We start from the raw sequence: 14,042 nt of genomic DNA, 5'->3' as shown, positions 1-14,042 counted from the left end.
ACAACATCTGTTCTACTCATGGATTAAGGGGTAATTTTGACTTTCAAGTCTTAGTTAAATACATTTCATAGGACTACAGCTGCCATAGATTTCGATTCCTCTAATGGATCTGGATAAAGTAAATTGCAAACCTTCCAGAAAGGGTTTACTATTCTAGATGCCATTAAGAACATTTGTGATGCATGGGAGAAGGTCAGAATATCAACATTCACATGAGTTTGGGAGAAGTTGAGTCCAACTCTCATGGATGACTTTGAGGGGTTCAAGACTTCAGTGGAGGAAGTCACTTTAGATGTGTTGGAAATAAGAAAACAAGAATTAGAAGTGGAACCTGAAGATGTGACTACATTGCTGCAATGTCATGATAAAACTTGAACAGATAAGGAGTTGCTTCTTGTGGAGCAGCAAAGACAGTGGTTTCTACAGATGGAATCTATTCCTGGTGAAGATGCTGTGAAAGTTGTTGAAATGACAACAAAGGATTACAAATATTACATAAAGTTTAGGTGATAAAGCAGCAGCAGTTTGAAAGAATTGACTCCAATTTTGAAAGAAGTTTTGCTTGGATAAAATGCTCTCAAACAACATTGCATTCTATGGAGAAATCTTTCATGAAAGGAGAGTCCATCAATGTGGCAAACCTTATTATTGTCTTATTTTAAGAAATTGTCACAGCCACCCAAGCCTTCAGCAACCACTACCTTCATCAGTCAGCAGCCATCAGCATCAAGGCAAGACCTTACACAGGCAAAAAGATTTCGACTCTCTGAAGGCTCTGACCATTAGCATTTTAACCTTTAAAGTATTTTTAAATTAAGATATGTATATTGTCTTTTAGACGTATTGCAGTTGCACACTTAATAGACCACCTTGTCATGTAAACCTAACTTTTATATACACAGGGAAACAAATTTGTGTGACTTACTTTGTTGCAGTATTTGCTTTATTGTGGTTATCTGGAACAGAACCTGCAGTATATCTGAGCTATGTCTGTACTGCTAGTAGAATGTTGAAACCTTCAACTATAATAGTAGATTAACCTATCTCTTTTTGCAATTCTGTCAGATTTTACCTCCCATATCTTAATGCTCTTTTGTTAAACACACATTCACTAAGATTGTTATATCATCTCAAAGAATTAACTCTTATCGTTATGTAATGCCTCTCTTTGTTCCCAATAATTTTTCTTGATCTGAAGTCTGCTCTGTCTGAAATTAATATAGCTACTCCAGTTTTCTTTAGTTAATGTTAGCATGATACACCTTTCTCCATACCTTTAGTTTTAATCTCTCTGTATCTTTGTATTTAAAGTAAGTTTCTGGTAGTCAACATATAATTCGATCTTTTTTCATTCACTCTGACAGTCTCTTTGTTTTTTTATTTTTAGATGGAGTCTCGCTCTATTGCCAGGCTGGAGTGCAGTGGTGCTATCTTGGCTCACTGCAACCTCCGATTCCCTGGTTCAAGCAATTCTCCTGCCTCAGCCTCCCAAGTAGCTGGGATTACAGGCACGCCCAGCTTATTTTTGTATTTTCAGTAGTGACTGGTTTCACCACCTTGGCCAGGGTGGTCTCAATCTCCTGACCTTGTGATCCGCCCACCTCGGCCTCCCAAAATGCTGGGATTACAGGTGTGAGCCACCGCACTCAGCTGACAGTCTCTTTTAAGTGCTTTAGATCATTGATGTTTACATGTTTATTGATATAATTTGATTAATGTCTTTCATACTGTTACTGTTTTGTATTTGTTGCCTGCTTGCCTGCCTGCCTTCCTTTTTTCCTTGTGTCTCTCGTTTTCTGTTTTCTCTGGTTTAACTAAACGTTGTATGTGATTTCAACTTTTTCTCCTCTCTTAGCATGTTAATTAGACTTCTAAAAAAAAACTTCTTAGCAGTTCTCCTTGATTTTGCAGTATACGTTTGCAATCTAATATACTTTCGAATAACACCATACCACTTACAGTGCAACTACCTTATAAATAACACTGTTTCCAGTTTCTCCCTCCTGTCCCATATAATATTGCTGTCATTCATTTCATTTATTCATAAGCTATGATAACCAAATACATTGTTGTGAAACTATTGTCTATTAAATCAATTAGGAATAAGAAAAATAAGAGATTTTATTTTACCTTTTTTTCTCTAGCACTCTTCTTTATATCGACCCAAGTTTTGCACTTACATGATTTTCCTTCTTTCTGATGAATGTCTTTTATCATTTCTTGCAAGACAGGTGTACTAGTAACAAATATTCTCAATTTTTTGTTGAAAAAGCCCTTTTTTTTTTTTAACTTTTTTATGATAACTTTACTGGATAGCTAATTCCAGGTTGGAGTTTTTTTTTTTCTTTCTTTCAACATTTTAAAGATTTCACTCTATTCTCTGCTTGCATGTTTCCTGAAGAGTTCAATATAATTCTTATGCTTGCTCCTCTACAGGTAAGGTTCCCCCCCCGCCCCTGATCTTTCAGTATTTTGTTTTTAATTTTCTGCAGTTTGAATATAATATGCCTAGACTTAGAATTCAGGGTTTTTATCCTGCACAGTGTTCTATGAGTCTCCTGGATCTGTGGTTTGGTGTCCATCATTAATTTGGGAAAATTCTCAGTTTCAGATTTTGTAGCATTTTGGACTTTAGATTTTTGGATTAGGGATACTCAACCTATATTACGAATAATGCTGCCATAAACATTCTTGGACACACTTTTATGTAGACATAGCTTTTATTTCTCCTGGGTGTATAACTAGGTAACTGTGTTTCATTGAGGAATTGCCAGACTGTTATCCATAGTAGCTGTACCATTTTTTATTCCCACCAGTAGTGTACAAGAGTTCTAATATCTCTGTATCATCTTCAACACTTGTTATTATTTGATTTTTTGGTTCTTAACTGTCCTAGTGGGTGTGAAGTGGTATTTTATTGTGGTTTTGATTTGTGTTTCCGTGGAGACTAATGATGTTGAGCATCTTTTCATGTGCTTATTGACCATTTGTACATATTTTTTGGAGAAATATCTGTTTAGATTCTTTGCCCATGTTTAAATTGAGTCATATTTATTTTTATTATGAAGTTGTAAGAGTCTTCTATGTATTCTGGGTACAAGTCTTTTATCAGACATATCATTTGCAAATATTTCTCGCATTATATAGATTGTCTTTTTATTTTCTTCATAGTGCCTTTTGAAGCACAGAAGTTTTTGTTTTTTGTTTTTTATTTTTATATTTTTGAGATGGAGTCTTGCTCTGTCGCCCAGGCTGGAGTGCAGTGGCACGATCTTGGCTCACTGCAAGCTCTGCCTCTCAGGTTCACGCCATTCTCCTGCCTCAGCCTCCCGAGTAGCTGGGACTACAAGCACCCGCCATCACACCCAGCTAATTTTTTGTATTTTTAGTAGAGATGGGGTTTCACCGTGTTAGCCAGGATGGTCTCGATCTCCTGACCTCATGATCCGTCCGCCTCGGCCTCCCAAAGTGCTGGGATTACAGTCGTGAGCCACCACGCCTGGCCGAAGCACAGAAACTTTTAATTTGATGAAGTCCAACTTGTCTTTTTGTCTTTTGCTGCCATGTGATTTTGGTCTCATATGTAAGAATCCTTTGCTAAATCCATGGTCATGAAGATTTACCCCTGTGTTTCTGAAGAGCTTTATAGTTTTAGCTCTTACATTTAGGTGTTGGATCCATCTTAAGTTAGTTTTTTGTATATGATATTATGTTAGGCACCAACTTCTGTCTTTTACATGTGCTTCTCTAGTCCATTTGTTGGACTTTCAAATGGTGTTTCAGCACCATTTGTTGAAAGGAATATTTTTTCCCCATTGAGTGGTTTTGGGCACCTTTGTCTTAACATGCAACAGTTGGCCACTGACACGTGGTTTTATTTTTTTACTTTCAATTCTATTCCATTGATCTACAGGTCTTTCCTTGTGGCAGCATCATGTTTTGATAACTCTTGTGTAGTACGTTTTGAAATGTAAGTACTCCCATTTTGTTCTTTTTCAGGATTGTTTTTACTGTTCTGGATCCCTTTGCAACTCTATAAGAATTTTAGAATCAGTCTGTCAATTTCTATAAACATGTCACTTAGGATTCCAATAGGCATTGCATTGAATCCGTAGTTCATTCTGGAGAGTATTGCCATCTTAACAGTGATGTCTTCTAATCCATAAACATTTATTTAAATCTTTAATTGCTTTCAACAATGTTTTATAATTTTCAGAGTATAAGTTTTACACTTATTTTGTTAGTTATACTCCTAGGTATTTTATTCTTTTTGATGCTGTTATGAATGGATTTGTTTTTTAAATTTCATTTTCAGATTTTTCATTGCTAGTGTATAGAAATATAATTGATTTTTGTACATTGATCTTATATATCTTGCAACCTTGCTGAACTTATTTTTTATTCAAATAGTCTTTTAGTGAACTCCTCCTTAGGATTTTCTAAATACAAGGTCATGTCATCTGAATATAGACAGTTTTATTTCTTTTTGACCTGAATGGCTTTTTTATTTTTCTTGCCTAATTGTCCTGGCTATAACCTCCAGTACAAATGTTAAATAGAAGTGATGAGAGTGGACATCTTTGTCTTGTTTCTGCTCTTAAGGGGAAGTATCTAATCTTTCACTAGTAAATATAATGGAAGTTGTGGGTTTATACTGCTATCCTAAACCTTGATTTTTTGCATAAGATTTTATATCGGTACCTGTGTCACAACTTTATTCTTTGTAAATGTGACATAATATTTTATTGTATGGATATGTCAGGTTTTTTGAGTCAGCCTGCTGATGTTTAGATGGCCTTTTTCTTACAAGTTATGCTGTAATGTGTAATCTTGCTACATGTTATTTTGTACACACACACACACACACACACACACACACACACACACCTTTTTAGGATAGATCTGAAAAGAATCACTGTAAGGCCGGGCGCAGTGGCTCATGCCTATAATCCTAGCCCTTTGGGAGGCTGAGGCGGGCAGATCACCTGAGGTCGAGAGTTCGAGTCCAGCCTGACCAACATGGAGAAACCCTGTCTCTACTAAAAATACAAAAATTAGCCAGGCATGGTGGCACATGCCTGTAATCCCAGCTACTCAGGAGGCTGAGGCAGGAGAATCGCTTGAACCCGGGAGGCGGAGGTTGCAGTGAGCCGAGATCGCGTCATTGCACTCCAGCCTGGGCAACAAGAGCAAAACTCCATCTCAAAAAAAAAATATATCATTGTAATTTTGGTGGATATGGTGAATTTGCTTACCAATGTATGTTCCCACTAGAAAAAATATGTCAAAGTGCCTGTCTTCTCCCATATTCTCATTAACATGATGTGTTATCAGAATTTTTATCTCTGCCAATCTGATAAAGAGAAAAGGTATTTCATTATAGTTTTAGTTTGTACTTCTCTTATGAGTGAAGTTGTGTGTCTTTTCATATGTTTAAGAGATGTTTGACACACAGTAGGTGACTACTGCAAATAACTATGTAATACCTATTTCAAGATAGCTAGAAGAGAAGATTTTGAATGTTGGCATCCCAAAGAAATAAATATTTAAAATAATGGATATGGTAATTACCCCATTTGAGCATTATACTGTGTATATACATGCATTGAAACGTCACATTGTACACCATAAATATGTACAATATGTGTCAATTAGAAATATAAAATTAAATTTGTAAAGACAGGTTCCCGAATTTTTCTTTCTGTGAATTTTTTGCTCAAACTCTTCACCCAGTTCTCTTAATGAGTTGTTGATCTTTTTCTTATTGATTTGTAGAAGTCCTTCATAAGTAGGGAAATTAGCTTTCTGTCTTGAATATGATTTGTGTTTTGACCCTAGTTTGTCATTTGTGTTTTGACTTTGTCGATTTTTGATGAGAAATTTAAAACGTTCATTAAGTTAATTTTATTGGGCCTTTTTTGAAATAGTGTATGTATCTTTCAGATTTTGTGTTATAGTTAGGAAGATCTTTCCCACTCAAAGGTTATAAAAAGGTTATTTTGTATTTCCTCTGAATACTATTAAAGCCAAGCTTTTAAAGTGTTCTTTTTTCTTTTAAAAATTTAACAGATTCCCTTTTCTAGGTTTTTGACATGTGTGGTTCTCCTAATTCTACATATATATCTAAGAAAAGCTCAACAGTGCTATTTAGAAGTTTCCTGAGTACCTTGATATGTAACTTATCTAATCTTGGAATTTGTATTTTGGTTAACTAGGTGATTTCTGATATGTTCTTTACTCACTAGAGAATTCCATTCTGATTTGCTTATACTTACTCATCTTTTCTTTTTTTTCAGAGCAAAGCTCATCCTTTTTGATATAATGTATGCAGAAACAAAATAGAAATTGAGTTCTCCATTCTCTCTGTCTCATTTCTACTTTCTGCTCAAAAATTCTTTTTTATTTTTGAGTATTTGTGAACCTATGTTGATCTTGAGTTTTAGGTCTCTAGAATAAAAGAAGAGGATGGTGCTTGATCACAGCCAAACTTATTTCCCATTTACTTAGCTTTTTCTAGAAATAATAAGTAACTACTACATACATAGCTCTTTTCTCAAAAGATAGAAACAAAATTTATGATATGGCCCTTGTGTTTTAGAAAGACCAGGTTTCTACACATAATAATAGTATGATTGTTATTAGAAAATAGTATTTGTCACTTCAGATATAGCCCACAACTTTTGTTTGCAAGGATGGTTGGATTGTCCTTGAGTGAAATACCCAGAAGTTCTGAAAGAACATTTTCTTCTCTGAAGTTCATTTCTCAAAGGTGCAGTGGTGAATAAAATTCTCAGAACTGGATATTTAAGAAGGCTAGGCCATATTTGTATCAGTTGCAAATACTCAATGCCAGTCATAGAATGTTCTTCCAACCACTTGTGTCAAGTGAAATATATTTTTATATATATGTTTTGCTAGTGTTGCAATGTATGCTAGTTATGCTAGTGTTGCAATAGTGCTCTTTAATTTAAAAAAAGGAAACGATTTATTTATTTAAGTAGTATATGGCTCACTTGCTCCTCTGGTTATTTTTGTGTGTTTTCTTTGTCTTTTTTAGTTTGATTAGTTAAATTTAAGTTGGTACTTGCCTCTTGAAAGCTAATAAAAAAAATCTGACCTTAAAGTGAATTAGAGGTTCCAAGTTTTTGACAACATCTCAGAGCTTAAAAAGCTATATATTAATAAATGCGGACCTGCATTTGCTTTCTTAGAAAAAGTAAAATTGATCCCAGTTGAACCCAAGTATGTTGGTTTTCCATGTTAATATATTTACAGCTGCAGTTTCTAAAAAACCTTTTTTTCTCGCTTCATTTTCTGTATTTTCTAGTGAGATTCCCTTCTTCCATAGAACCAAACTGTGAGGCCGATATGAAAAAATCTTCAGGTCTTTTTGGGTTCTTTTTCTAACATGATTCTGCCTTCTCACATGACTCTCCCCTGACCCCCAACCCCTTGCCATTAGTTTTTCTACATTCCTACTTCTCCCCACCCAATTTGGAAGCATTAGGTTAATACACAACTAAGGAATGGAGTTTTCAAGTCATTGATCATTTCTGTTCCTTTACTTCTCCTAAAGTCCTGAATTAAACCAAGGACTACTGTTGTCTAAAGTACTGTTGCTGATCATATAACATTTTCCTGAAGAAATAAATAGTCTTTATAGCTCTTACTTAGAGCAAAGGAGTGAAAGTCTAGGGACGAGTGGTATTCTGAACGATAGAAGTATAAAATAACTATGAGGATAGATGCGGTGTAATGGAATTAACACATCTAGACTGGAAGAGCCATGCTAATCAGCAACAACTAAATTAGACTGACTGAGATGTATGTCATACATTTAAGTGAATGAGAATAATGCATCATTTATTGGATTGAATAATTAACTACAATTAATGTTAGAGTGGCTCTCTATATAAAGATGAAGTAAAGTAAGCTTTAGTAGATAAGAGTTCAAGTCTTGCTATTAGACTACCTGACTCTGCCATTCACCAGTAATGTGAACTCACGCATATCACTTCACCTTTTTTTGTGTCAGTTTCTTTGTCCATAGTGTGAGTATAATATACCTACCTTTGCTGAATACACATGCGCACACACACGCTACTTAGAATATAGTATCCAACGCAGAAAAAAAGCCCTTCAATAGATGTTAAGGTTCTTTCCTTCCTTTTTTTTCTTCGAAGCTTTCTTTTTATACTACGTTAAAAGAATTGGAGTATTACAAGGTTAAAGATGCTAAATCAGGTAGCGGCAGTTTATTCCAGCAAATATTTCTGTCTAAACAATTGGCAATTATAGCTTATTTCATAAGAGTTAACTAATTCTGTAGATTATTTTCTGTTTTTTTTTTCCCAATGGTGATAGTCTTTTTATGATAAATATTGAGTGTCCTCATCTTCTCATCCTTATCTGGCTTGTATTATATGTTCAGAAAATTACAAATTTACCGGTTTTCATTTTTTGTGGCATTTTCTAGTCTAATTTTTTTTTTTTTTTTTGAGACAGAGTCTCTGTCACCCCGGCTGGAGTGCAGTGGCATGATCTCGGCTCACTGCAACCTCCACCTCCTGGGTTCAAGCAATTCTCCTGCCTCAGCCTCCTGAGTAGCTGGGATTACAGGCATCCGCCACCACACCTGCCTAATTTTTGTATTCTTAGTAGAGATGGGGTTTCACCATGTTGGGCAGGCTGGTCTCGAACTGCTGAGCTCAAGTGATCCACCCATCTTGGCCTTCCAAAGTGCTGGGATTACAGACATGAGCCACCATAGTTTAATTTTTTTAATCTAAATCTTATAAAACTTCTTCCTCTATTTAAATTAGTTTTGGTCTTTTGATATTTTTCTTTTTGTTTAGTAAGTTTTTTCTTCTTTCTCGGTATTTCATATGACTTTTAGAATTTCTTCTTTTAAGGTCTTTCTTTAAAATCTTGCTTAATATATAGCTTTCTTTTCCACTTAAGAACTTATTTTACTCCTGTGAATTACCTAGAAAAAAATAGATTTAAACAAGAAAAATTGTCTTTTAAAAATTAGAATGTTTTATTTGGACTCTGAAGGATCCACTGTGTATGGTAAAAATAACATCTTAAGTATTATAGTTTAGGTATCTGAAAAAGTTTAGTTGATAGTGTTACCACTTGAAATGTGGATTTTTCTTCAGCAATCCTTGAAATGGTCTTAAAATATAAGATTTGCCATCATACATGGTTTTATGAATTAAATTTTAATAATTATGGTTTTCCTGTCTTCAAAATTATATAGCAACCATTTATCAGAAAGCAAGGAATGCTTAAAAGTTGGAGCCTGCTTAGTGTTCATTCTCAGTTTGAACTTAACACTCGGCTTTACTCCTACTATGAAAGGATGATTAGAATTACTTACTTTCGGCCGGGCAAGGTGGCTCATGCCTATAATCCCAGTACTTGGAGGGGCGAGGCAGGCAGATCACGAGATCAGGAGATCGAGACCATTCTGGCTAACACGGTGAAACCCTGTCTCTACTAAAAATACAAAAAATTAGCCGGGCGTGGTGGCGGGTACCTGTAGTCCCAACTACTTGGTAGGCTGAGGCAGGAGAATGGCGTGAACCCGGGAGGTGGAGCTTGCAGTGAGCCGAGGTCACGCCACTGCACTCCAGCCTGGGCAACAGTGCGAGACTCCATCTCAAAAAAAAAAAAAAAAAAAAAAAAAAAAAAAAAGAATTACTTTCTGTGACAGTGTGGTTGATGGTCTATTTTCTGTGAAAAAGATTGTGAGATTAAGAAAAAAACAACTTTACTTATAAAGACAGGAGATGATCATTTCCCTGATTAAATTATGTGGTCTTTTAAAATCTAGTTTAAGGTGGCGGGCGCCTGTAGTCCCAGCTACTCAGAAAGGCTGAGGCAGGAGAATGGCGTGAACCCGGGAGGCGGAGCTTGCAGTGAGCCGAGATTGCGCCAGTGCACTCCAGCCTGGGCGACAGAGCGAGACTCTGTCTCAAAAAAAAAAAAAAAATTCCAGTTTAAGGGCCACTTGCTCTAAATTGACTTTTTTTTCCACTGATTTTCAACATTGGAAGATAGGAGCTTCCAGATTCTAGGGTTTCCAAAATTGTTTTTATCGTTTTAAAAAATATTAACATATAATTATTACATTCCTGTTCCTTGTTTTTATTATGCTTAATCATTTATTTTAATAAAATGTAACAATAACATCTAGAGTTTGAGCCTGGACCCTAGGAAGTCATTAGGAAATTCTCTTGGTGGTAAGGGACTGTAATAATAGGTTTTGTAAAGCTGACTTGTCCAGTTTTTTCATGGTTTAGTTATAAAAATGAGTTTTTCATGACTTTCAGAATAGAACTAGAGGCCAAGATTTATTATATTGCATGATATACTTACTGTAAAATCTGTATATTGCCTCTGGTTGAAATATTAAATTTGGTTTACATGAATTAAACCTCCAACTAATATATTTTAAAACTTTATGAAAAAGAAATAAACCATGGTCTGGTGCAAAACAAATAAGTATTACTACTTTAATATACTGTTATTTTTTCAGGCTCATGAGAGGCTAGAAGATTCCAAACTAGAAGCTGTCAGTGACAATAACTTGGAATTAGTCAATGAAATTCTTGAAGACATCACTCCTCTAATAAATGTGGATGAAAATGTGGCAGAACTGGTTGGTATACTCAAAGAGCCTCACTTCCAGGTAACTTTCCCTATCACTGAACTCTCAAGTTCCCTATATTCCCAAAGTATTCTCCTATACTTTCCAGTTTAAGGTGATGTTTTCTTCAAAGATTATTTAGGGCTGTAATAGGTAAGTATGTAAATTCCAACCTTGGCATTTTAATGTCCTCATATGCTGAGGATATATAAACAGACACATGTAACTATAATGCTACATAAATGTACACTGTTACAGAAATACATCACAATGGATTTTTCTTTGTGCCATTAAAGAAAACAACCTTAATTCACCATCAGACCACATGCTGGAGCCATTTTCCTCACTATGATATGGATTTTTTTCTTCCTCACTCCCATTCTGTTTCTTATTCAATACTTTTTAGTATTGCTTCTCAGGATTGGTGTGCAGTCAGTGACCATGGAACACAGAGAGCTGTGAAAGTATAGAAACTATTGTATAACATAATCTCCACAGGTACAGAAATAAGTATGATTTTAGCAATGGCCTGTATCAACAAAGAGTTCATCAGTTTTACAAAGAAGAATGCATTTCAGAAGAGAAAAGCCAGGAAAGATTTCTTGTAAACATATAATAATTAAGACAATGTGGTATTGGGGAAGGTGTTAGAAAAATTAACTCATTGAAAAGAATGGAAATCCCCGATAAATACATCCAGCCGTATATGGTAACTTGATTTATGACTGGGACACTGCATTTTAGTGGAAAAAGAATGGTGCTGGGATAGAATAAAGTAAATGTCACCTGCTTTCCCCTGCAAATCTTAGCACTGAAAATCGAATGGTAACAGCCTTTTGCTCTTTCTCAGCCAAAGATTTTATGTGACTCTTCAACAATGTTACTGCAAAATATGAAGGTTTATAGTGAGATGGTTCCGACGTAAATTAGTATCTTAGGTACAAAAGAAATATGGACACATATCTCAGAGACATCTCCTGTGCAGGTCTCAGTTGATTGAGTCCTTGTAAAGGCATACGGAGTTATTTGGACTTTATCATAAGGACAGTGGGAAACTTTAGGTGTGGAGGGGGAAATGAATAGGAAAGGAGGATGGGTTGGGTATTAACCAGGGAAAGGTCAGGTTTGTGAAACGAGATGATTAAGTTCCAAGGCAAGAAATTATAATGGCAGTACATATGGATAGTAAGAAATTTAAAGACTTTCAAGTTTTAATCAATAAAATCAACAGGATTTAGTCGATTGGTTGCATATGACAGTTGTAGAAGAGAGATGTGGGAAGTTGATAACAATTTATGACTTAAACAATGGCTGTTCAATGAGGTAAGGAACACTAGAAGAAAGTGTTTTGGACATACTTATGTTACGGGAACTGGCCACCTTAGGTTTGTGATACATTGGAAGCATGTAGGTTTTCAGGAATGCTACATATTATTAGTAAATATTTATAATTTAATAAATATATAAGCACATACATTATATGAAGTGTAGCATATAAAAATTTTAGAATACCAGCAAATAAAAATACAAAAATGAAGACATTGCCTTTCTTCTACCCAGATCACTACTGTACTGTCTTAGTGCATATTCATCCATGTTTTTCAATGCACAAATGTACATACATAATTTTTTTACTAATTTGAGATTTTGCACAAACTGTGTTTTACTCTTTTTTTAGTTATTGATTTCTAATTTTCTATTTCAGTGAACTTCCATCTCATATAATACACACATCATATTCAGACTTCTCCATTTGATACCACAATATTATTTACAGGTGGTTTGTACATATAAGTGTCCAGTTTAGGTCCATGTGTGGTAGCTGGTTGCACCATACCTTTTCCCCTTGATTATGACACTGACCTATTGAAAAGACCAGGCCATAAATAAAGGTGATGATGGCCTAATCCTTTCTTTGATTACTGGGAAGTAATCAATTGTGTTTTTATCTTAACATTATACAGATTCTGTTCTCTATCAACCATATACCTACTGATGAACACAAATTAATAATCCTTGCCTAAATCAGTGTTTTCTTTTTTTTTTTTTTTTACTTTTGTTTTAGGATTAGGGGTACATGTAAAGGTTTGTTACATAGGTAAACACATGTAATGGGGGTTTGTTGTACATATTATTTTACCACATGGATATTAAGCCCAGTACCCAATAGTTATCTTGTCTGTTTCTCTCCCTTCTCCCACCCTCCCCCTTCAGGTAGACCCCAGTCTCTGTTTTTCCCTTCTTGGTGTTCTTAGGTTCTTACCATTTAGCTCCCACTTATAAGTGAGAACATGCAGTATTTGGTTTTCTGTTCCTGTGTTAGTTTGCTAAGGATAATAGCTTCCAGCTCCATCCATGTTGCCACAAAAGACATCTCATTTTTATGGCTGCCCAGCCTCATTGATCTTTTGAAAGGTTTTTTGGTATTCTATGGTGTGTGTGTGTGTGTGTGTGTGTGTACATATATATATATCACATTTTCTTTATCCAGTCTGTCATTGACAGGCATTTAGGTTGATTCGTGTCTTTGCTGTTGTGAATAGTGCTGCAATGAACATTTGCATGCATGTCTTTATAGTAGGAAGATTTATATTCCTCTGGGTATATACCCAGTAATGGGATTGCTGGGTCAAATGGTAGTTCTGCTTTTAGCTCTTTGATGAATCTCCGTAGTGCTTTCCACAGTGGTTGAACTAATATACATTCCCACCAACAAGGTACGAGTGTTCCCTTTTTTCTGCAACCTTACCAGCATCTGGTATTTTTTGACTTTTTAATAATAGCCATTCTGACTGGTGTAAGATGGTATCTCATTGTGGTTTTGATTTGCATTTCTCTAATGATCAGTGATATTGAGCTCTTTTTCATATGCTTGTTGGCCACATGTATGTCTTCTTTTTAGAAGTATCTGTTCATGTTCTTTGCCCACTTAAATGGGCAAAGATCTTGTAAATTTGTTTAAGGTCCTTATAGATGCTGGATACTAGACATTTGTCAGATGCATCGTTTGCAAATATTTTCTCCCATTCTGTAGGCTCTTTACTCTGTTGGTAGTTTCTTTTGCTGTGCAGAAGCTCTTCAGTTTAATTAGATCTCATTTGTCAATATTGGGTTTTGTTGTGATTGCTTTTGATGTCTTTGTTGTGAAATCTTTGCCCATTCCTATGGCCAGGATGGTATTGCCCAGGTTGTCTTCTGGGGTTTTTACATTTAAGTCTTTAATCCATCTCGAGTTGATTTTTGTGTACTGTATAAAGAAGGGGCTGAGCTTCAATCTTCTGCATATGGCTAGGTGGTTATCCCAGCACGATTTATTGAATAGGGAGTCTTTTCCCCGTTGTTTGTTTTTGTCAGCTTTGTCAAAGATCAGATAGTCGTAGATGTGCAG

At 35.4% G+C, this 14,042-nt stretch overlaps 1 protein-coding gene across 6 annotated transcripts in view; it reads left to right on the top strand.

The window, feature by feature from the left end:
• Positions 1–14,042, top strand: part of PALS2 (protein associated with LIN7 2, MAGUK p55 family member) — a 117,878-nt gene that overhangs the window by 56,673 nt on the left and 47,163 nt on the right. For 5 of the 6 annotated variants that reach the window (XM_063609730.1, XM_055293635.2, XM_063609729.1 and 2 more), the window contains one exon: positions 10,544–10,696. In XM_063609730.1, coding sequence (XP_063465800.1) covers positions 10,544–10,696 — 153 coding nt within the window. Of the gene's footprint in view, positions 1–3,913; positions 3,971–10,543; positions 10,697–14,042 lie in introns of all 6 variants that reach the window. The other variant, XM_063609731.1, reaches the window with a different exon arrangement.

This window comes from Symphalangus syndactylus, chromosome 9 (genome assembly GCF_028878055.3).
Source record: "Symphalangus syndactylus isolate Jambi chromosome 9, NHGRI_mSymSyn1-v2.1_pri, whole genome shotgun sequence".
NCBI lineage: Eukaryota > Metazoa > Chordata > Mammalia > Primates > Hylobatidae > Symphalangus > Symphalangus syndactylus.
This window is presented reverse-complemented; position numbering and strand designations above follow the sequence as displayed.